The 22018-nt window shown below is 41.6% G+C and overlaps 1 protein-coding gene across 1 annotated transcript in view; it reads left to right on the top strand.

The window, feature by feature from the left end:
• The window catches only part of LOC112265787 (sorting nexin-9), an 82558-nt gene that overhangs the window by 1350 nt on the left and 59190 nt on the right, over positions 1-22018 (top strand). Inside the window, exons 2-17 of the mRNA XM_042326234.1 lie at positions 384-470; positions 1294-1368; positions 8628-8714; positions 9943-10045; positions 10154-10295; positions 10626-10710; positions 12422-12547; positions 13961-14078; positions 16773-16903; positions 17045-17152; positions 17341-17443; positions 17858-17935; positions 18722-18798; positions 19076-19165; positions 19489-19603; positions 19697-19817. Coding sequence (XP_042182168.1) covers positions 384-470; positions 1294-1368; positions 8628-8714; positions 9943-10045; positions 10154-10295; positions 10626-10710; positions 12422-12547; positions 13961-14078; positions 16773-16903; positions 17045-17152; positions 17341-17443; positions 17858-17935; positions 18722-18798; positions 19076-19165; positions 19489-19603; positions 19697-19817 — 1646 coding nt within the window. The remainder of the gene's footprint in view (positions 1-383; positions 471-1293; positions 1369-8627; positions 8715-9942; positions 10046-10153; positions 10296-10625; positions 10711-12421; positions 12548-13960; positions 14079-16772; positions 16904-17044; positions 17153-17340; positions 17444-17857; positions 17936-18721; positions 18799-19075; positions 19166-19488; positions 19604-19696; positions 19818-22018) is intronic.

Here is a 22018-nt window from a genome sequence, read left to right as displayed (position 1 = left end):
GTAATATGACTAAAAGAGAACATGTTTATAAACTGAACCAATGTCATACAAGATATAGATTGATGCCATGTGCAGAGACAGATTAAACAACACCTATGTATGTATTTACATGTTTATCTTCCAGTCTCTACTGTGAACTGCTTTTTGTAGGTTGTAGCGCCACTGTTTTAGAGAGGGAGGCAGTGTGTGTGTGTGTGTGTGTGTGTGCGTGTGCGCGCGCACAGTACCATTCAGAGTGGTCCTGAGGTCATCACTGTGTCCTATGACTACGTCCTACAGTACCATTCAGAGTGGTCCCGAGGTCATCACTGTGTCCTATGACTACGTCCTACAGTACCATTCAGAGTGGTCCCGAGGTCATCACTGTGTGTGCTCTGTTTCAGGCCCAGGTGATGTATGACTTCAGTGCCGAACCAGGAAATAACGAGTTGACAGTCAAAGAAGGAGAGACTGTCACCGTCCTCAATCAGGTACACACAGGATCTGACTGGCTGGCCAAAGTCACCTGAAATACTACAGAGTTACATTTCACGCTTTTCTGTCCAGGCTCTGATGAATAACTCTCATACCTCTTCTCTCTCTTCCTCTTCTCTCTCTCTCACACTCTTCCTCTCCCTCTCTCCCCTTTCTCTCCCTTCCTCTCTCCCTCTCTCCCCCTTCTCTCTCTCTTTTCCTCTCCCTCTCTCCCCCTTCTCTCTCTCCCTCTCCCTCTTTCTCCCCCTTCTCTTACTTCCTCTCTCTCCCCTCTTCTCTCTCTTCCTTCTCCCTCTCTCCATTCTCTCTTCCTCTCCCCCCTCCCCCTCTTATCACTCTTCCTCTCCCCCCCCTTATCACTCTTCCTCTCTCCCCCTTCTCTCTCTTCCTCTTCCCCCTCTCCCTCCCCCCTTATCGCTCTTCCTCTCTCCCCCCTTCTCTCTCCCCCTTCCTCTTCCTCCCCCCCTTATCGCTCTTCCTCTCTCCCCCTTATCGCTCTTCCTCTCTTCCCCCTTATTGCTCTTCCTCTCTCCCCCTTATTGCTCTTCCTCTCTCCCCCTTATCGCTCTTCCTCTCTCCCCCTTCTCTCTCCCTCTCTCCCCCTTCTTCTCTCTTCCTCTCCCGCTCTCTCCCTCTTACTCTCTCTCCCCTTCTCTTACTCTCTCTCCCCTTCTCTTACTCTCTCTCCCCTTCTCTTACTTCCTCTCTCTCCCCTTCTCTCTCTTCCTCTCCCTCTCTCTCCCTCTTCCTCTCTCTGCCCTTCTCTCACTTCCTCTCTCTCTCCCTCTTCCTCTCTCTGCCCCTCCTCTCTCTTTGTAGAATGTTGGTGGAGGATGGATAGAGGCTCAGAACTCCAGAGGAGAAAGTGGGCTGGTGCCAGAAGACTACTTACAGGTGAGTGTGTGTTTGTTCATTACGGATTACACACCATAACAGTGTGAATAACTCACTACGTATCTGTACGTATCTGTAAATCAAATAGAGTGTTATTTGTCACATGCGCCGAATACAACATGTGTAGATCTTACAGTGAAATGCTTACTCATAAGCCCTTAACCAACAATGCAGTTTAAAAAAAAAAGCAATACAGAATCAGAAATAAAAGTAACAAATAATTAAAGAGCAGCAGTAAAATAACATTAGCGAGGCTTTATACAGGGGTTAGTGTGCAGGGGCACCGGTTAGTCGAGGTCATTGAGGCAATATGTACATGTAGGTAGAGTTATTAAAGTGACTATGCATAGATAATAACAGAGAGTAGTAGCAGTGTAATAGAGGGGGTGGGGGGGGCAATGCAAATAGTCTGGGTAGTCATTTGATTAGATGTTCAGGAGTCTTATGGCTTGGGGGTAGAAGCTGTTTATGAGTCTCTTGGACCTAGACTTGGCGCTCCGGTACCGCTTGCCGTGCGGTGGCAGAGAGAACAGTCTATGACTAGAGTGGCTGGAGTCTTTGACAATTTTTAGGGCCTTCCTCTGACACAGCCTGGCGTGAGTGCTACGGATCGGTAGTCATTTCGGCAGGTTATCTTAGTGTTCTTGGGCACAGGGACTATGGTGGTCTGCTTGAAACATGTTGGTATTACAGACTCAGACAGGGAGAGGTTGAAAATGTCAGTGAAGACACTTGCCAGTTGGTCAGCGCATGCACACGTCCTGGTTATCCGTCTGGTCCTGCAAACTTGTGAATGTTGACCTGTTTAAAGGTCTTACTCACATTGGCTGCGGAGAGCCTGATCACACAGTCATCCGGGACAGCTGATGCTCTCATGTATGTTTCAGTGTTACTTGCCTCGAAGCGAGCACTGAAGTAATTTAGCTCGTCTGATAGGCTCGGGTCATTGGGCAGCTCTCGGCTGTGCTTCCTTTTGTAGCCTGTAATAGTTTGCAAGCCCTGCCACATCCGACGAGCGTCGGAGCCGGTGTAGTACGATTCCATCTTAGTCCGGTATTGACGCTTTGCCTGGTTTGATGGTTCATCGGAGGACATAGCAGGATTTCTTATAAGCTTCCAGGTTAGAGTCCCGCTCCTTGAAAGCGGCAGCTCTACCCTTTAGCTCAACGCTGATGTTGCCTGTAATCCATGGCTTCTGGTTGGGGTGTGTACGTACGGTCACTGTGGGGATGACATCATCGATGCACTTATTGATGAAGCCAGTGACAGATGTGGTGTACTCCTCAATGCCATCAGAGGAATCCCGAAACATATTCCAGTCTGTGCTGCAAAACAGTCCTGTAGTTTAACATCTGCTTCATCTGACCAATTTTTTTATTGATTGAGTCACTGGTGCTTCCTGCTTTAATTTTTTTGCTTGTAAACAGGAAGGAGGATAGATAGAATTATGGTCAGATTTGCCAAATGGAGGACGAGGGAGAGCTTTGTACGCATCTCTGTGTGGAGTAATGGTGGTCTAGAGATTTTTTTTCTCCCTGTGGTTGCACATTTTAACATACTGGTGGAAATTTAGTAAAACAGATTTAAGTTTCCCAGCATTAAGGTCCCAGGTTTGGGTTAAACTCCATATACATTCCAGTCAATTAAGGAAGTACACTGAAATTCCAATTCTCTTCAATGCTTTTTAATTAGGAACATTTGGATTTGGAATCTGCTTTACTTTCTGAATTGACTGGACTGAATTTACCCGGGTCAGAAGTTTACATGCATTCAATTAGTATTTGATAGCATTGCCTTTAAATGGTTTAATTTGGGTCAAACGTTTCGGGTAGCCTTCTACAAGCTTCCCACAATGAGCTGGATGAATTTTGTCCCATTCCTCTTGACAGAGCTGGTGTAACAGAGTCAGGTTTGTAGGCCTCCTTGCTCGCACACGCTTTTTCAGTTTTTAAGTCGGCTTTGTGATGGCCACTCTAACTTCAACTGTAGGCTGTCTGTGGTGCCAGGGCATGTATAGCTTTGCTTTAGCTAATGGATACATGTTTACTGGTAGGCCTATTTGGTCACCATTTTAAAACCATACTACAGCCTACTGTGGCTGTAAAGTGGTGCCATGAACTCAATATTTAGAGGTGAAAAATAAACAATATACTCACAGAAAGCTGTGACTCTTCTCTCTGTATCCAGAACAACAGTAGTTGCTTTCAAAACAGAATTTTGCATATTTGGCAACTGTCATATGCTTGTGCTTCTCAGAATGCATCACTCCCTCCTCTGTGCACACAGTGGGGAGAGGGGGGTGAGAGTGGCTCGCTAACATAGCAACAGACAGCGAAACAGGGACAGGCAAAAACCTAGCTAAATGCTTATGTTCCTAGCTCCAACAGTGCATTAATACCTAGCTAAATGCTTATGTTCCTAGCTCCAACAGTGCATTAATACCTAGCTAAATGCTTATGTTCCTAGCTCCAACAGTGCATTAATACCTAGCTAAATGCTTATGTTCCTAGCTCCAACAGTGCATTAATACCTAGCTAAATGCTTATGTTCCTAGCTCCAACAGTGCATTAATACCTAGCTAAATGCTTATGTTCCTAGCTCCAACAGTGCATTAATACCTAGCTAAATGCTTATGTTCCTAGCTCCAACAGTGCATTAATACCTAGCTAAATGCTTATGTTCCTAGCTCCAACAGTGCATTAATACCTAGCTAAATGCTTATGTTCCTAGCTCCAACAGTGCATTAATACCTAGCTAAATGCTTATGTTTTTAGCTCCAACAGTACATTAATACCTAGCTAAATGCTTATGTTCCTAGCTCCAACAGTACATTAATACCTAGCTAAATGCTTATGTTCCTAGCTCCAACAGTGCATTAATACCTAGCTAAATGCTTATGTTCCTAGCTCCAACAGTGCATTAATACCTAGCTAAATGCTTATGTTCCTAGCTCCAACAGTGCATTAATACCTAGCTAAATGCTTATGTTCCTAGCTCCAACAGTGCATTAATACCTAGCTAAATGCTTATGTTCCTAGCTCTCAACAGTGCATTAATACCTAGCTAAATGCTTATGTTCCTAGCTCCAACAGTGCATTAATACCTAGCTAAATGCTTATGTTCCTAGCTCCAACAGTGCATTAATACCTAGCTAAATGCTTATGTTCCTAGCTCCAACAGTGCATTAATACCTAGCTAAATGCTTATGTTCCTAGCTCCAACAGTGCATTAATACCTAGCTAAATGCTTATGTTCCTAGCTCCAACAGTGCATTAATACCTAGCTAAATGCTTATGTTCCTAGCTCCAACAGTGCATTAATACCTAGCTAAATGCTTATGTTCCTAGCTCCAACAGTGCATTAATACCTAGCTAAATGCTTATGTTCCTAGCTCCAACAGTGCATTAATACCTAGCTAAATGTAAGATTCCGATTCTCGAGCTGCAACTTATTATTTTTTTCAATTCAGATGAACAATTTACATTGTTACGTCATACAAAACAAAACCCAGGTATTAACGAGAAAATACTATAACTATCACGGTTTTCTGTAGGTGAAGGAGAGTCAGACCAAAATGCGGCGTGGCTATTGCGATCCATGTTTAATCAAACAAAGTAAACACGAATCAAATACAAAAAAACAATAACCGTACCACAAAAACCGAAACAGCCTAATACTGGTGCAAAGTAACACAGAGACAGGAACAAGGACAATCACCCACAAAACCTGACACCAAACAGGCTACCTAAATATGGTTCCCAATCAGAGACAATGACGAACACCTGCCTCTGATTGAGAACCATATCAGGCCAAACATAGAACTAGACAAACTAGACATGTAACATAGAATGCCCACTCAGCTCACAACCTGACCAACCAAAACATAGAAACATACAAAGCAAACTATGGTCAGGGTGTGACAAAAACATGCAAAAAATAATAATAAATAATCTAAAAATTATAGTGCCATTGTAATCACTCTGAAAATATCATATTATAATGATTCAGGAAAATGTTATTCTTGTTGTTTTTCACAAGGGTTAATGTTTTAATAAGAGTTCAATTTAATAAAAAAATGTGTAATTTTGGTCTAAAATTTTGGAATTTTTGTTTGTGTATAAAGTATTTGGCAACAAGAATAATAAAAATTCACAATCATTTCAATGGTCTTGTTATCATTGCAATATCATTGAATATTATATCCTTCATGGCAAAAACATGGGTAGTGTTCATAATGGTAAATAAGTATTTTGTTTTCCCAAAATTGTGACGCAAATTTACATTCAAAGAACAAGTGAGACAGATTCTCACCTTCTTTTTCACGGAAAACGCAGATATCATCAATAGCAAAACATTTTCAATAATATAATTCTATCTTATGTCAAATGTTAAAGTGCACTTCCTTAACTATGTTTGTTATACAATATTTGTAAGACCTTAACCAGACAATGTCAGGAATAAGCATGTACCAGAAACGTTTTCCTCTCGGTGTAAGTTGGTTTCACATTTAGAATCATTCCGTTTTAATCCTGATGCAATAGAAAATGCAGTAATAGCATTAAGGGCATGGTCTTTGCTCCTGGTCTTTGTCTCTTATTAAAAAAGAGTAGTATCATCAGCCAGTTGGGACATTTTTATCTATTTGTTAAAAATAGTTAAGCCATACAAATGTACATTATTCAGAATATCTAGAGATAGAATGAAAAAAAAAGAATAAAAATGGCGAAACTGGGCATCCCTGTCGTACACTTCTGTTGATACTAAATATTTTGGAAGTATTAAGGTTTAGTAACGCAGAACTATTTATATCTTTGTAGAACATGCGAATGACGTTGATAAAATGTTCACCGAATCCAAAAGGTTTACGTGACCTAAAGAGAAATTCATGTTCAATTGTGTCAAAGGTTCTACAGAAGTCCCCAAAAAAAAGACAAACCACATCTGATTCAATTGCATCTGAATAATCTATAAGGTCCAAGACTAAACGAATGTTAAGAGTTTATGTGACGGCCCTTCATAAATCCTGTTTGAGTCTCATTTATAATGGTATCTATATTCCTTTCTTTAAACTTTTGGCATAAACCAGAGCAATCAATTTGTAATCAATATTTAATAAAGTAATTGGTCTCCAATAGACATGTACGGAGTTTGTGTCAACGGACATGGAGATGAATACATCCTTATTGGACGTAGCTGCCCGGTGTCTGCCCCGCCTCCTGTTTGTTGTGATGCTGAGTTTGTCGACTGTCAGCTGTACGTAAATGGACGAATCCCTTTTGCACTCTGTGTGTTGTGGAAAGGTAAACACTGATTGCTTCAAGCTAACGTTAGCGAACAGAAGATGGACATTCAGTGGGCTCTAAAGTGCCAGCAGTTCACTTTCATTTGCTAGTGAAAGAAATTAAATACAAATATGAAAAATTACTGCTCGCATATGTGCGAGTGCGATATACATTTAATTTCTGCGTCCCGTTAGTTGTATTTTCCACGTAACATTACGAGGATCACGCAGCCTGATAGACTGAAACTGTAATTATGATCCACGTCACAAAAAGCATTTACAACAGTATAATCAAAAATAAATATAAACATCTTGGCTTTAAATGGAGTCGGGAGTTTAGAAGACTGCGCGATGAAGAGTAAATGAGTGTCTGGTGTCTGCTCTAGAGGCAATGCTTCTAAAAATGCCTTTACACAAGATTTGCGAGTTGAATCTCCAATTTGCCACACGCGTCTTGTAGTCTAAAAAGTTGGACAGGGTTGGCAGGTCTGGAATATGTTCCTAGCTTCAACAGTACATTAATAACAAGCAAAATGCTTATGTTTCTAGCTCCAACAGTACATTAATAACTAGCAAAATGCTTGTGTTTCTAGCTCCAACAGTACATTAATAACTAGCCAAATGCTTGTGTTTCTAGCTCCAACAGTACATTAATAACTAGCCAAATGCTTATGTTCCTAGCTCCAACAGTACATTAATAACTAGCCAAATGCTTATGTTCCTAGCTCCAACAGTACATTAATAACTAGCCAAATGCTTGTGTTTTTAGCTCCAACAGTACAGTAATACCTAACAATACAAAACAATACACGCGGATCCAAAACATTAAAAGAAAGTAATTAAGAAATATTGGAACAAGCAATGTCAGAGTCCGGGACAGTATATGGCCAGTATGTGACTAGAAAAGAGGTGTACAGCAGTAGTTATATAGGATGGGACTGGACTACAATACAGCATTATACATATGAAGTGGGTAAAACAGTATGTAAATGTTATTAAAGGGACCAGGTAGCCTGTCGGGTAGGAGCGTTGGGCCAGTAACTGAAAGGTTTCTAGATCGAATCCCCGAGCTGACATGGTAAAAATGTGTCGTTCTGCCCCTGAGCAAAGACAGTTAACCCACTGTTCCCCAGGCGCCGATGACGTGGATGTCGATTAAGGCAGCCCCCCGCACCTCTCTGATTCAGAGGGGTTGGGCTAAATGCGGAAGACACATTTCAGTTGAATGCATTTAGTTTCTCAGTGTTCCATGAGTATGTACATAGGGCAGCAGTCTCTAAGGTGCAGGGTAGAGTACCGGGTGGTAGCGGGCTAGTAACAGTAACTAAGTTCAGGGCAGGGTACTGGGCGGAGGCCGACTAGTGGTGACTATTTAACAGTCTGATAGCCTAAAGATAGAAACTGTTTATCAGTCAACTGCAACGTTGTGTATCAAAATCACGGAAAATTAACAACTTGGTAACACAAAATGCTTCGGTAAGAGGAAGGCAGTTTATCGTTCCAGCTTGTGTGTGTGTGTGTGTGTGTGTGTGTGTGTGCGTGTGTGTGCGTGTGTGCGTGTGTGTGTGCGTGTGTGTGTGTGTGTGTGTGTGTGTGTGTGTGCGTGCATTCCTCAGTCATACAGGGGAGGTGTCGAGTAGTCTTTGTGAGACCCCATCACACCACCTTTGTTTTGTTGACAAACGTGACATCACTGAGGAGCCGTAGCACTGCAAAGATCAAAGTTGAACTCTGGAAAATGTTTTGAAGATCCCAAGTACCACGCCAAAATAAACTTGACTAAATGTCGCTAACAGTGTGACCCTAAAGCAACACTGTGTCTTTGCAAAGTATGTTTACTGTGATCCCTGTAGTACAAACAGTGATGTTTGCATCCTGCAAACATGGGAAAGATAGCCATGACTACTGTCTTTGTCCTTAGGGGGTAAAGATAAAGTCAAAATGTGGATGATTATTACAATCCCCCCTCATCTCTCAGGTTGGTGCGGTGTCATCCACAACACCAGAGACAACTACCTATCCGGATGCCTACAGCCCCGAGTCCAGCAACAGCACAAACACTCAGGTACACACTACTTCATTACTATAAGTTATGGGGCTTGAGAGAGAAAGAGAGGGACTCGGTCTCTGTCTCTAAATTAAAGAAAGCTTTGATTATGTACAGACTCAGTGACCAACATTGCCTTGCTATTGAGAAAGGCTGCCGTAGGCAGACCTGGTTCTTGAGAAGACAGGCTATGTGCACACTGTCAACAAAATGATGTGGAAACTGAGCTGCACTTCCTCCCAAATGTATGACCAGAGACGCCTATTTCCCTCAGATTACACAGAATTCGAAAACAAATCCAATTTGAATAAACTCCCATATCTATTGGGTGAAATACCACAGTGTGCCATCACAGCAGCAAGATGTGTGACCTGTTGCCACAAGAAAAGGGCAACCAGTGAAGAACAAACACCATTGTAAATACAACCCATATTTATGTTTATTTATTTTCCCTTTTATACTTTAACTATTTGCACATTGTTACAACACTGTAAATATACATAATACCACATTTGAAATGTCTTTATTCTTTTGGAACCTTTGTGAGTGTAATGTTTACTGTTCATTTGTTATTGTTTATGATCTATTTCACTTGCTTTGGCAATGTTAACATACAGTGGGGCAAAAAAAGTATTTAGTCAGCCACCAATTGTGCAAGTTCTCCCACTTAAAAAGATGAGAGAGGCCTGTAATTTTCATCATAGGTACACTTCAACTATGACAGACAAAATTAGAAAAAAAATCCAGAAAATCACATTGTAGGATTTTTAATGAATTTATTTGCAAATTATGGTGGAAAATAAGTATTTTAAAGTATCATTGGTGGCTGACTAAATACTTTTTTGCCCCACTGTATGTTTCCCATGCCAATAAAGCCCCTTAAATTGAAAGAGAGAGATAGAGATGTTTATAGTCAGGCAGGAAGGGGAAATGGTTGTTAGCATGGCGTTGGAGCTTCTCTTTTGTAGGCCCAAGGCCAGTTCTGTCCACGCTTGGGCCATTAAAACACACACAAACATCCAGGTACCTGCTCTGTCCACGCTTGAGCCATTAAAACTGTATAAAGCAGGACAGCATGCACCACACACACATTTTAGCCATTACGACTGCCTTGGTTAGAGCCACGCCACTTCAAAACATCAAGTCACTTAGCCTTTAAAACAGAACAGGCTGAAGCAGTCTTCTTTTTTTTAAGCAGCTCTGTGAAACATTTCCCAGAGTTCACTGCTGCTGTTGTTGTTTGCAGATTGCTAACGGTGACAACCCTTGGTCTGGGGGAGGAACTTACACCAACAAGACAGCCGGGGGATGGGACACCCAGGGATACGCGCAGACTCAACAGAATGCAGGTGACACACACAGACAAACAAGATGTTTGTAAATGTTGTTGTTGTATTTGTAATGTTGCATTTATTCGTTGTTTTTTTTAAATAATGTCCTTGTTTGTGCGTGTGAAGGTGATGATGACGATGATGGTGAGTGGGATGAAGAGTGGGATGATGCCAGATCAACAGGGGGTTATGGAGAAACTACAGGGGAGGAGGAAGGAGAGGCGACAGGCCGCAACACACACACACACATGAAGATATCCCTCAACAAGTAAGACACACAAACACTCACATTTATTTATTTTAAATGTTGCATTTCACTAGGGTTGCAAAATTCTGTTAACTTTTCAAAAAAGAGTGTGCAAAGCTGTCATCAAGGCAAAGGGTGGCTACTTTGAAGAATCTCAAATATTAAATATATTTTGATTTGTTTAACACTTTTTTTGGTTACTACATGATTCCATATGGGTTATTTCATAGTGTTGATGTCTTTACTAATATTCTACAATGTAGAAAATAGTAAAAAATAAAGAAAAACCCTTGAATGAGTAGGTGTGTCCAAACTTTTGACTGGTACTGTAGGTCCGTATTCTTCCACTAGGTTTGCGTTCTCTAAGATCCCCAACCCAGAGGTGTACCTCCTGGCTAAACTACCACCCAAAGGCAAAGACAGACTGGCCATCTATGTGAGTCATCCATCTGTTCTACACATTTACATTACTTTACAGTACATTACATTAACATTACATGAAGATTACTTTACAGTACATAACATTACTTTACAGTACATTACAGTACATGAACATTACTTTACAGTACATAACATTACTTTACAGTACATTACATTAACATTACATGAAGATTACTTTACAGTACATAACATTACTTTACAGTACATAATATTACTTTACAGTACATTACATTAACATTACATGAAGATTACTTTACAGTACATAACATTACTTTACAGTACATTACAGTACATGAACATTACTTTACAGTATATAACATTACTTTACAGTACATTACATTAACATTACATGAAGATTACTTTACAGTACATAACATTACTTTACAGTACATAACATTACTTTACAGTACAGTACATAACATTACTTTACAGTACATAACATTACTTTACAGTACATAACATTACTTTACAGTACATTACAGTACATGAACATTACTTTACAGTACATAACATTACTTTACAGTACATTACAGTGCATTAACATTACTTTACAGTACATTACTTTACATTATGTTAACATTACTTAACAGTACATCACATTAACATTTCTTCACAGTACATTACGTGAACTTTACAGTACACTACATTAACATTCCGTTACATTACATTAAAAGTGCATGCATTAACATTACTTTACAGTACATGACATTAACATGACTTAATAGTACATTACATTAACATTACATTAACATTACATTACATTAACAGTACATTGCATTAACATTACATTAACATTACATTACTTTACAGTACACCACAGTAACATCACATTAACATTACTTTACAGTACACTACAGTAACATTACATTAACATTACTTTACAGTACACCACAGTAACACCACATTAACATTACTTTACAGTACACTACAGTAACATTACATTAACATTACTTTACAGTACACTACACTAACATTACATTAACATTACGTTACAGTACATTAACATTTCTTCACACTAAATTAACATTACGTTACAGTACACTAAATTAACATTACGTTACAGTACATTAACTGTGCCTACATTAACATTACTTTACAGTAAATTACATGAACATTACGTTACAGTACATTAACATTACAGTACATTACAGTAACATTGCATTAACATTACGTTACAGTACATTAACATTACAGTACATTACAGTAACATTACTTTACAGTACACTACAGTAACATTACATTAACATTACGTTACAGTACATTAACATTACAGTACATTACAGTAACATTGCATTAACATTACTTTGCAGTACATTGCATTAACATTACTTTGCAGTACATTACATTAACATTACTTTACAGTACATTGCGTTAACATTGCTTTACAGTACATTACATAAAAATTACATTAGAGTACATTACATTACAGTAACATTACATTGACATTACTTTACAATAAATTACTTGTACATCCATCTGCATTACTTTACATAACTTTTACAAGGCATTACATTTACATTATATTACATTCACATTACATTTAGATGACATTATTTATATAATATTACATTACTCAACATTTATGTAACAGTACATTTACAAGGCATTACATTTATAGGGGGGAAACTCTGCTACTCTAGATAATAGCAATGTAGTAATTGTTTGTGTGTGTGTGTGTGTGTGTGTGTGTGTGTGTGTGTGTGTAGATGGGAGATGTGGGGCCAGTGTGGCTGTATCCCCAGTCTCCTCTTGACTGTGTCGTGGCTGATCCTAAAAAGGGCTCTAAGATGTATGGGCTGAAGAGTTACATAGAATATCAGGTCACACCCAACGTGAGTATCACACACACACACTAGTGCTGAGCGATTAGTGCTTTTTGAGGTCGTTTCAGTTCGGTGAAAAATAAATAATTTTTCCGTTTTGATTTGTATAAAAAATATTTAAAAAATTATGCTTTAAGCTTTTTAATAGAAATGAAATTTTCGTAGAAATTCCAAAGCCAAATTTTTAGAACATTCAATTGTCTTATTAAGTTGTTTTTATTTTAGGACTTAAACATTTTTTTTGTGTTTTTTTTTGTCATCTCTGCTCAGGCAGTAGCAGCCAACCATCTAACCTCATTAACAAGTCATCCTATTTAGCTAGGCTAGTAACTAGCTAGCTGGCTATCTAGTAGCTACCTAATATGTAACAGTAACTGGATAGCTAGTAGCTACCATCTCATATGTATACGTATATACTGTACTCTATATCATCTACTGCATCTTTATGTAATACATGTATCACTAGCCACTTTAACTATGCCACTTTGTTTACATACTCATCTCATATCTATATACTGTACTCAATACCATCTACTGTATCTTGCCTATGCTGCTCTGTACCATCACTCATTCATATATCTTTATGTACATATTCTTTATCCCCTTACACTTGTGTCTATAAGGTAGTAGTTTTGGAATTGTTAGTTAGATTACTTGTTGGTTATTACTGCATTGTCGGAACTAGAAGCACAAGCATTTCGCTACACTCGCATTAATATCTGCTAACCATGTGTATGTGACAAATAAAATTTGATTTGATTACCTAATATGTAATAGTAACTAGCTAGCTAGTAGCTACCTAATATGTAACAGTAACTGGATAGCTAGTAGCTATTTGATTTGATTTGATTTGATTTAGTAACTAGCTAGCTAGTAGCTACCTAATATGTAATACTAACTAGCTAGCTAGTAGCTACCTAATATGTAATAGTAACTAGCTAGCTAGTAGCTACCTAATATGCTGCAGAGCTGTCTGACGATAAAACTATTTTAGTTGTTCTTCAAAGTAGATAGGGCATACTTTCAATACGGCTAATTACCAAGTACTACAAATATTAATCGGGTACAGCTACCTAACGAACTGTCAATATCCCTATTGTTGTTGTGCTGTGTACATTCCTCTCTCATGTGTCTTTCTGGGGCCGGAAGAGCAGGGCAGTCGCAATGGATTATAGTCATTGTAGTTAATTACCACGTTTTCTGCCCTGAACTAAGTTTAATATTTTCTGTTGAAAACTACAACTTCCAGCGGCCCACAGTTTGTTCTTGATCTGATTCCTCTACCGGCGCGCAGAGCTCACAAAAAATACAAACTAAATGGAATTCAAGTAATTGAACTGACGTCGGTCAATTTAGTTGTTTAATAACACACACACACACACACACACACTTCTCTGACTCTTCTTTTTGTGTTTTCTACAGACGACCAACAGACCTGTCAATCACAGGTATAAGCATTTTGATTGGCTGTATGAGCGCCTGTTGGAGAAGTTTGGTTCCGCCATCCCCATCCCCTCGCTGCCTGACAAACAAGTCACAGGTCAGTGGCTTCCATGGCAACCGTCACCTCAGTTTTTCCTGAATAGGTCTTGTGGTCTGAAAAAGCGTGGCTTTAGAAAATATGTATTGAGCTGTGTGTAAGGCATCCTTCAAGCATAAATAGTTCTGTATTGGGGCCTGTTGACAATGGCCATCTAGTGAGGTTATAAATAGTTCTGTATTGGAGCCTGTTGACAATGGCCATCTAGTGAGGTTATAAATAGTTCTGTATTGGGGCCTGTTGACAATGGCCATCTAGTGAGGTTATAAATAGTTCTGTATTGGAGCCTGTTGACAATGGCCATCTAGTGAGGTTATAAATAGTTCTGTATTGGGGCCTGTTGACAATGGCCATCTAGTGAGGTTATAAATAGTTCTGTATTAGAGCCTGTTGACAATGGCCATCTAGTGAGGTTATAAATAGTTCTGTATTGGGGCCTGTTGACAATGGCCATCTAGTGAGGTCATAAATAGTTCTGTATTGGGGCCTGTTGACAATGGCCATCTAGTGAGGTTATAAATAGTTCTGTATTAGAGCCTGTTGACAATGGCCATCTAGTGAGGTTATAAATAGTTCTGTATTGGGGCCTGTGGACAATGGCCATCTAGTGAGGTTATAAATAGTTCTGTATTGGGGCCTGTTGACAATGGCCATCTAGTGAGGTTATAAATAGTTCTGTCTTATTGGGGCCTGTGGACAATGGCCATCTAGTGAGGTTATAAATAGTTCTGTATTTTGGGGCCTGTTGACAATGGCCATCTAGTGAGGTTATAAATAGTTCTGTATTGGGGCCTGTTGACAATGGCCATCTAGTGAGGTTATAAATAGTTCTGTATTGGGGCCTGTTGACAATGGCCATCTAGTGAGGTTATAAATAGTTCTGTATTGGGGCCTGTTGACAATGGCCATCTAGTGAGGTTATAAATAGTTCTGTATTGGGGCCTGTTGACAATGGCCATCTAGTGAGGTGTTTTATCGATTCCCCTGACAGCCCATACACACAAAATGTATGCAAGTCACGTTGGATAAAAGTGTCTTTCAAATGGAATTTATTATTATTATTACAGGTATAAATGTTAAAGTTTAGTATAAAAGAGGTTTTGTAATTTACTGGTTCAGAATGTCACTATGGTACGTCTATTAAAATGTGGATGAATTAGGTGATGAGAGAAATCCAATGATCTGTTTTCTTTTTTTACACAAAACGCAAACACCGAGGGGGAGGAGAATATGATGGTGGATGTTGTTGGCTTATACGGCCGGGAGATAGGGTTGTAGTGATTTAGTAGGGACAAAACACATATCAGGGTGAAATCAAAACATAAAAAGTGCATGAAGGGTCAAGTAGTGCTGCCGGGTGAATAAAGTGGAAGGAAATGGGTTTAACAGTACCATGTAATTAACAGGAAGGAAATGGGTTTAACAGTACCATGTAATTAACAGGAAGGAAATGGGTTTAACAGTACCATGTAATTAACAGGAAGGAAATGGGTTTAACAGTACCATGTAATTAACAGGAAGGAAATGGGTTTAACAGTACCATGTAATTAACAGGAAGGAAATGGGTTTAACAGTAACGCATAATAAGGAGGACACTGACAAACACAAACTAAAACAGAACATGGCATAACAAACTTGAGGACATGAATATCATCAAAGGGGTGTAATAACTAAGACTAGAACATGTGGAAGCATAATACATGTTTAGCAAGAGCACTTAATTTAAAACTCCCCGTAATATAACAGAAACCGTTTCTGGTTTTATTAGTCCGTAGAGACGGGATATGCATGGTATAACGTTGTCCAACCTGCTTACTGGCAGGTTCCTTCTGGACAATACAACAACAATAAGAAATATAATAATATGAACATAAAGTAAATGGATCAGTATAATATAATATTACAATTTAATAGTCCAAAAGCTGAAGAACAGGTTCCATGTTAACTAGCTAGCTAACATGAGGCTAATAACTAGCAAACCAAATGGCTTTGAGATACGAATAATATTACCCCACAGATCATACGTGTAATATTAGCTAGCGAGCTAGTCAGCTAACGTCAGCTAGCTAGCTAACAGTACACTTTAACATGAAATTAATACAACTTTCTGACAAAAAATTTTAAACATGTAATATCTGAAAATGTAGCTAGCTAGACTATCTTACCTGTATACATGGATGGACGCTTCTCCCTCTCTCACGGTTGCCATGGTTTCCCTTAGATGGAAGATGGAATCCAGAGACAGATCTCCTTAGCCATCATACTCTAATTCCACTGATTTCAAAACTCTGTCCTCCTGAAAGTAGAGAGCAACACTTATGCAGTTATACCACAAGATCTTTGTTGTTTTTTTTTAAAGATGCGTTAGACAGGATTACATAGACATACTGACCGGCTCAAATAGACAGAAGCACGCTGTATGGCAGACCAATCGGAACTCATCTCTCTGCATGTCCAGCCCACTCATTATCTCAGCCAATCATGACTAGCGGGAAAGCTTGCTGTCTTTGTCTGTGGCTGAACCAACTAGGCTCCTAATTCAACATTTGTATTCACAAGTTTGTTATTAAGTGATAACAGGTGGAGTGGGTAGGAGCGTGACCAAGGACCAATTAGTTCAACCAGGTCGTCTGCAGAAGAGTGGTCGTCAAATGCAATATTAGTATTATTCTATCCATTCCTCCATCTTGCCAGGTCGTTTTGAGGAGGAGTTTATCAAGATGAGGATGGAGAGACTGCAGGGCTGGATGTGTCGTATGTGTCGACATCCCGTCGTCTCCAACAGTGACGTCTTCCAACTCTTCCTCACATACAGAGACGAGAAGGTACACACACGCGCACACGCACAAACACACACACACGCACATGCACATACACACATACACACACACACACACACACACACACACACACAGTCGTGCAGTCCTTCACTCTCTCTGTCTGTCTGTGTGTATGTGTTTGGTCAGGAGTGGAAGACCGGGAAGAGGAGAGCAGAGAAGGATGAGTGTGTTGGACCAATGGTCTTCTCCCTCATCGACCCTGAAGCTCCTGAGTTAGACATAATAGAAGTGTACGTATGGTAGATAGATACACACAGATTTCAGATGCTTATTTGACATTGGTTCTTATCTGGCTGTGTGTGTGTGTGTGTGTGTGTGTGTGTGTTTGTGTGTGTGTGTGTGTGTGTGTGGTGTGTGTGTGTGTGTGTGTGTGTGTGTGTGTGTGTGTGTGTGTGTGTGTGTGTGTGTGTTTGTGTGTGTAGGGAGCAGTGTGTGAGTTGTTCAGTAGGTTCACTAAAGAGATGGATGATGGAGTTAAAGACCTGCTGAACGTTGGGAACATACACTGGAAACGCTGCACAGGCCGTGAGGAGCGAAACACACACACACACACAAACACAAACACACACACACTTCCTGCCTTGAAAAACTACAAACTCTACCTACACTCCTCTCTGAAAATTCTAAACCCCAACTTCATGTCCACACCCAGTCTCAACCCTAACCATACTTTCTTAAAACTACAACTCCCTCCTAACCCTACTTTGTTAAAACTACAACTCCCTCCTAGCCATACTCTGTTAAAACTACAACTCCCTCCTAGCCATACTCTGTTAAAACTACAACTCCCTCCAAGTCGTACTGCAATAAAACCAGGTGTCTGTTTGATGTGTTCAGCTCTGCGTAAACTACAACTCCCTCCTAGCCATACTCTGTTAAAACTACAACTCCCTCCAAGTCGTACTGCATTAAAACCAGGTGTCTGTTTGATGTGTTCAGCTCTGCGTAAGGAGTACCAGAAGATTGGGAAAGCCTTTCAGAACCTGTCATCTGTCTTCAACACCAGTGGCTATACAGGTATTGACTGACTCCCATGAGGATTTTTTTATATATTTTTTTACCTTTATTTAATTAGTCAAGTCAGTTAAAGAACAAATTCTTATTTTCAATGACGGCCTAGGAACAGCGGGTTAACTGCCTTGTTCAGGGGCAGAACGACAGATTTTGTAGGGGATTTGAACTTGCAACCTTTCGGTTACTAGTGCAACGCTCTAACCACTAGGCTACCCCGCCGCCTCTACACTCTAACCACTAGGCTACCTGCCACCTACCACCTCTACACTCTAACCACTAGGCTACCTGCCACATGCCACCTCTACACTCTAACCACTAGGCTACCTGCCACCTCTACACTCTAACAACCACTAGGCTACCTGCCACCTCTACACTCTAACCACTAGACTACCCTGCCACCTCTCCTCTACACTCTAACCACTAGGCTACCCTGCCACCTCTACGCTCTAACCACTAGGCTACCCTGCCACCTCTAACCACTAGGCTAACCACCCCTAGGCTACCTGCCACCTCTACACTCTAACCACTAGGCTACCCTGCCACCTCTACACTCTAACCACTAGGCTACCCTGCCACCTCTACACTCTAACCACTAGGCTACCCTGCCACCTCTACACTCTAACCACTAGGCTACCCTGCCACCTCTACACTCTAACCACTAGGCTACCCTGCTACCTCCAATGTATGCTCTGTGGTGCTGGCTACTGTCATAGTACTGTCACTAAACTGTACACTATGATCAATTGGGTCTCTGTCGTGTGTGTGTGTGTGTGTGTGTGTGTGGTGTAGGAGAGGCCACACTCACAGATGCTCTCACAGCTGCAGGGAAAACATACGAGGAGATCTCACAGATCGTAGCTGAGCAGGTAACACACACACATAGATAACCTATGTTCTTCCTGTCCCTGAGGCATTTCCTGTTCGTCTCTCTCCCTCCTTCCTTCCTTTTGAATACATTCTCTCTCTCTCCATCCCGCCCCCTCTTTCTCTCTATGCCATTCTCTCCCTGTCTCCCACTCTGTCTCTCTCTACTATCAATCACCCTTCTTTCTCTCTCCCTCTGCCTCTCTCTCTCATTGTCTCTGAAGGTCCAACTACAGACCCTGAGTGAAAATAAACTGTTGTGATGAATATTTCTTTCAGCCCAGAAAAGACCTTCACTTCCTGATGGAAACCAACAACGAATACAAAGGGCTGCTAGGCTGCTTCCCTGATACTATCGGAGTACACAAGGTACACAACAGATACTACTCTACTACTGTCAACTATTATTATTATTATTAAGTATTGTAGCCTGATACACGTCAGATCACGACTAAGTTGAAGAAGTAGTTTGTTGAGCAGTGCTTGATTTAGCTGGCCCGTAACAGTAGAACCAATGGAATAGTCCTAAAAGTACAAACTCCGCTCTCCAGGAGTGCTGGTCAAGCTAAATCAAGTGTGTGTGTGTGTGTGTGTGTGTGTGTGTGTGTGTGTGCGTGCGTGCGTGCGTGTGTGTGTGTGTGCATGTGTGTGTGTGCGTATGTGCGTGTGTGTGCATGTGTGTGTGTGCGTAGGCGGCTATAGAGAAGGTGAGGGAAGGGGACAAGATGGTGGCAGCAGGGAAGATCACCACACAGGATAAAGGGACCATGGCCAAACGCATCAGCATCATGTGCTACTCACTACAAGGTAACACACACCCACACACACACACACACACACACACACACACGTTCACCTGTGTAACACAACCTCTTACCTGCCATCTGTGTTTCCATACAGCTGAGATGAACCACTTCCATAGCAACCGTATCTATGACTACAACAGAGTCATGCAGCTCTACCTGGAAGAACAGATCAGGTTCTATGAAACGGTAAGGGGGGTAAGAGAGAGGGAGGGTTCTATGAAACGGTAAGGGGGGTAAGAGAGAGGAGGGTTCTATGAAACGGTAAGGGGGTAAGAGAGAGGAGGGTTCTATGAAACGGTAAGGGGGTAAGAGAGAGGGAGGGTTCTATGAAACGGTAAGGGGGTAAGAGAGAGGGAGGGTTCTATGAAACGGTAAGGGGGTAAGAGAGGGAGGGTTCTATGAAACGGTAAGGGGGGTAAGAGAGGGAGGGTTCTATGAAACGAAGGGGGGTAAGAGAGGGAGGGTTCTATGAAACGGTAAGGGGGGTAAGAGAGAGGGAGGGTTCTATGAAACGTTAAGGGGGTAAGAGAGGGAGGGTTCTATGAAACGGTAAGGGGGCAAGAGAGAGGGGGTTCTATGAAACGGTAAGGGGGTAAGAGAGAGAGGGTTCTATGAAACGGTAAGGGGGGTAAGAGAGAGGGGTTCTATGAAACGGTAAAGGGGGTAAGAGAGAGGAGGGTTCTATGAAACGGTAAGGGGGTAAGAGAGAGAGGGTTCTATGAAACGGTAAGGGGGGCAAGACAGAGGGGGTTCTATGAAACGGTAAGGGGGTAAGAGAGAGGATTCTATGAAATGGTAAGGGGGGGTAAGAGAGAGGGAGGGTTCTATGAAACGGTAAGGGGGTAAGAGAGGGAGGGTTCTATGAAACGGTAAGGGGGGTAAGAGAGTGGGAGGGTTCTATGAAACGGTAAGGGGGGGTAAGAGAGGGAGGGTTCTATGAAACGGTAAGGGGGGGGTAAGAGAGAGGAGGGTTCTATGAAACGGTAAGGGGGTAAGAGAGAGAGGGTTCTATGAAACGGTAAGGGGGTAAGAGAGAGGGAGGGTTCTATGAAACGGTAAGGGGGTAAGAGAGGGAGGGTTCTATGAAACGGTAAGGGGGGTAAGAGAGAGGAGGGTTCTATGAAACGGTAAGGGGGTAAGAGAGAGGGAGGGTTCTATGAAACGGTAAGGGGGTAAGAGAGAGAGAGGGTTCTATGAAACGGTAAGGGGGTAAGAGAGAGGGAGGGTTCTATGAAACGGTAAGGGGGGTAAGAGAGGGAGGGTTCTATGAAACGGTAAGGGGGGCAAGAGAGGGAGGGTTCTATGAAACGGTAAGGGGGGTAAGAGAGAGGGAGGGTTCTATGAAACGGTAAGGGGGGTAAGAGAGAGGGAGGGTTCTATGAAACGGTAAGGGGGGTAAGAGAGAGGGAGGGTTCTATGAAACGGTAAGGGGGGTAAGAGAGAGGGTTCTATGAAACGGTAAGGGGGGTAAGAGAGAGGAGGGTTCTATGAAACGGTAAGGGGGTAAGAGAGAGGAGGGTTCTATGAAACGGTAAGGGGGTAAGAGAGGGAGGGTTCTATGAAACGGTAAGGGGGTAAGAGAGAGAGGGTTCTATGAAACGGTAAGGGGGTAAGAGAGGGGAGGGTTCTATGAAACGGTAAGGGGGTAAGAGAGGGAGGGTTCTATGAAACGGTAAGGGGGGTAAGAGAGAGAGGGTTCTATGAAACGGTAAGGGGGTAAGAGAGAGAGAGGGTTCTATGAAACGGTAAGGGGGGCAAGAGAGAGGGAGGGTTCTATGAAACGGTAAGGGGGTAAGAGAGAGAGGGTTCTATGAAACGGTAAGGGGGGCAAGAGAGAGGAGGGTTCTATGAAACGGTAAGGGGGCAAGAGAGAGAGGGTTCTATGAAACGGTAAGGGGGGTAAGAGAGAGAGGGAGGGTTCTATGAAACGGTAAGGGGGTAAGAGAGAGGAGGGTTCTATGAAACGGTAAGGGGGGTAAGAGAGAGGAGGGTTCTATGAAACGGTAAGGGGGGTAAGAGAGAGGGAGGGTTCTATGAAACGGTAAGGGGGTAAGAGAGAGAGGGTTCTATGAAACAGGGGGGGTAAGAGAGAGGAGGGTTCTATGAAACGGTAAGGGGGGTAAGAGAGAGGGAGGGTTCTATGAAACGGTAAGGGGGTAAGAGAGAGGGAGGGTTCTATGAAACGGTAAGGGGGGTAAGAGAGAGGGAGGGTTCTATGAAACGGTAAGGGGGGGGTAAGAGAGAGGGAGGGTTCTATGAAACGGTAAGGGGGTAAGAGAGGGAGGGTTCTATGAAACTGTAATGGGGGTAAGAGAGAGAGGGTTCTATGAAACGGTAAAGGGGGTAAGAGAGGAGTTCTATGAAACGGTAAGGGGGTAAGAGAGAGGAGGGTTCTATGAAACGGTAAGGGGGTAAG

This window comes from Oncorhynchus tshawytscha, linkage group LG08, assembly GCF_018296145.1.
Source record: "Oncorhynchus tshawytscha isolate Ot180627B linkage group LG08, Otsh_v2.0, whole genome shotgun sequence".
NCBI classification, from domain to species: domain Eukaryota; kingdom Metazoa; phylum Chordata; class Actinopteri; order Salmoniformes; family Salmonidae; genus Oncorhynchus; species Oncorhynchus tshawytscha.
This window is presented reverse-complemented; position numbering and strand designations above follow the sequence as displayed.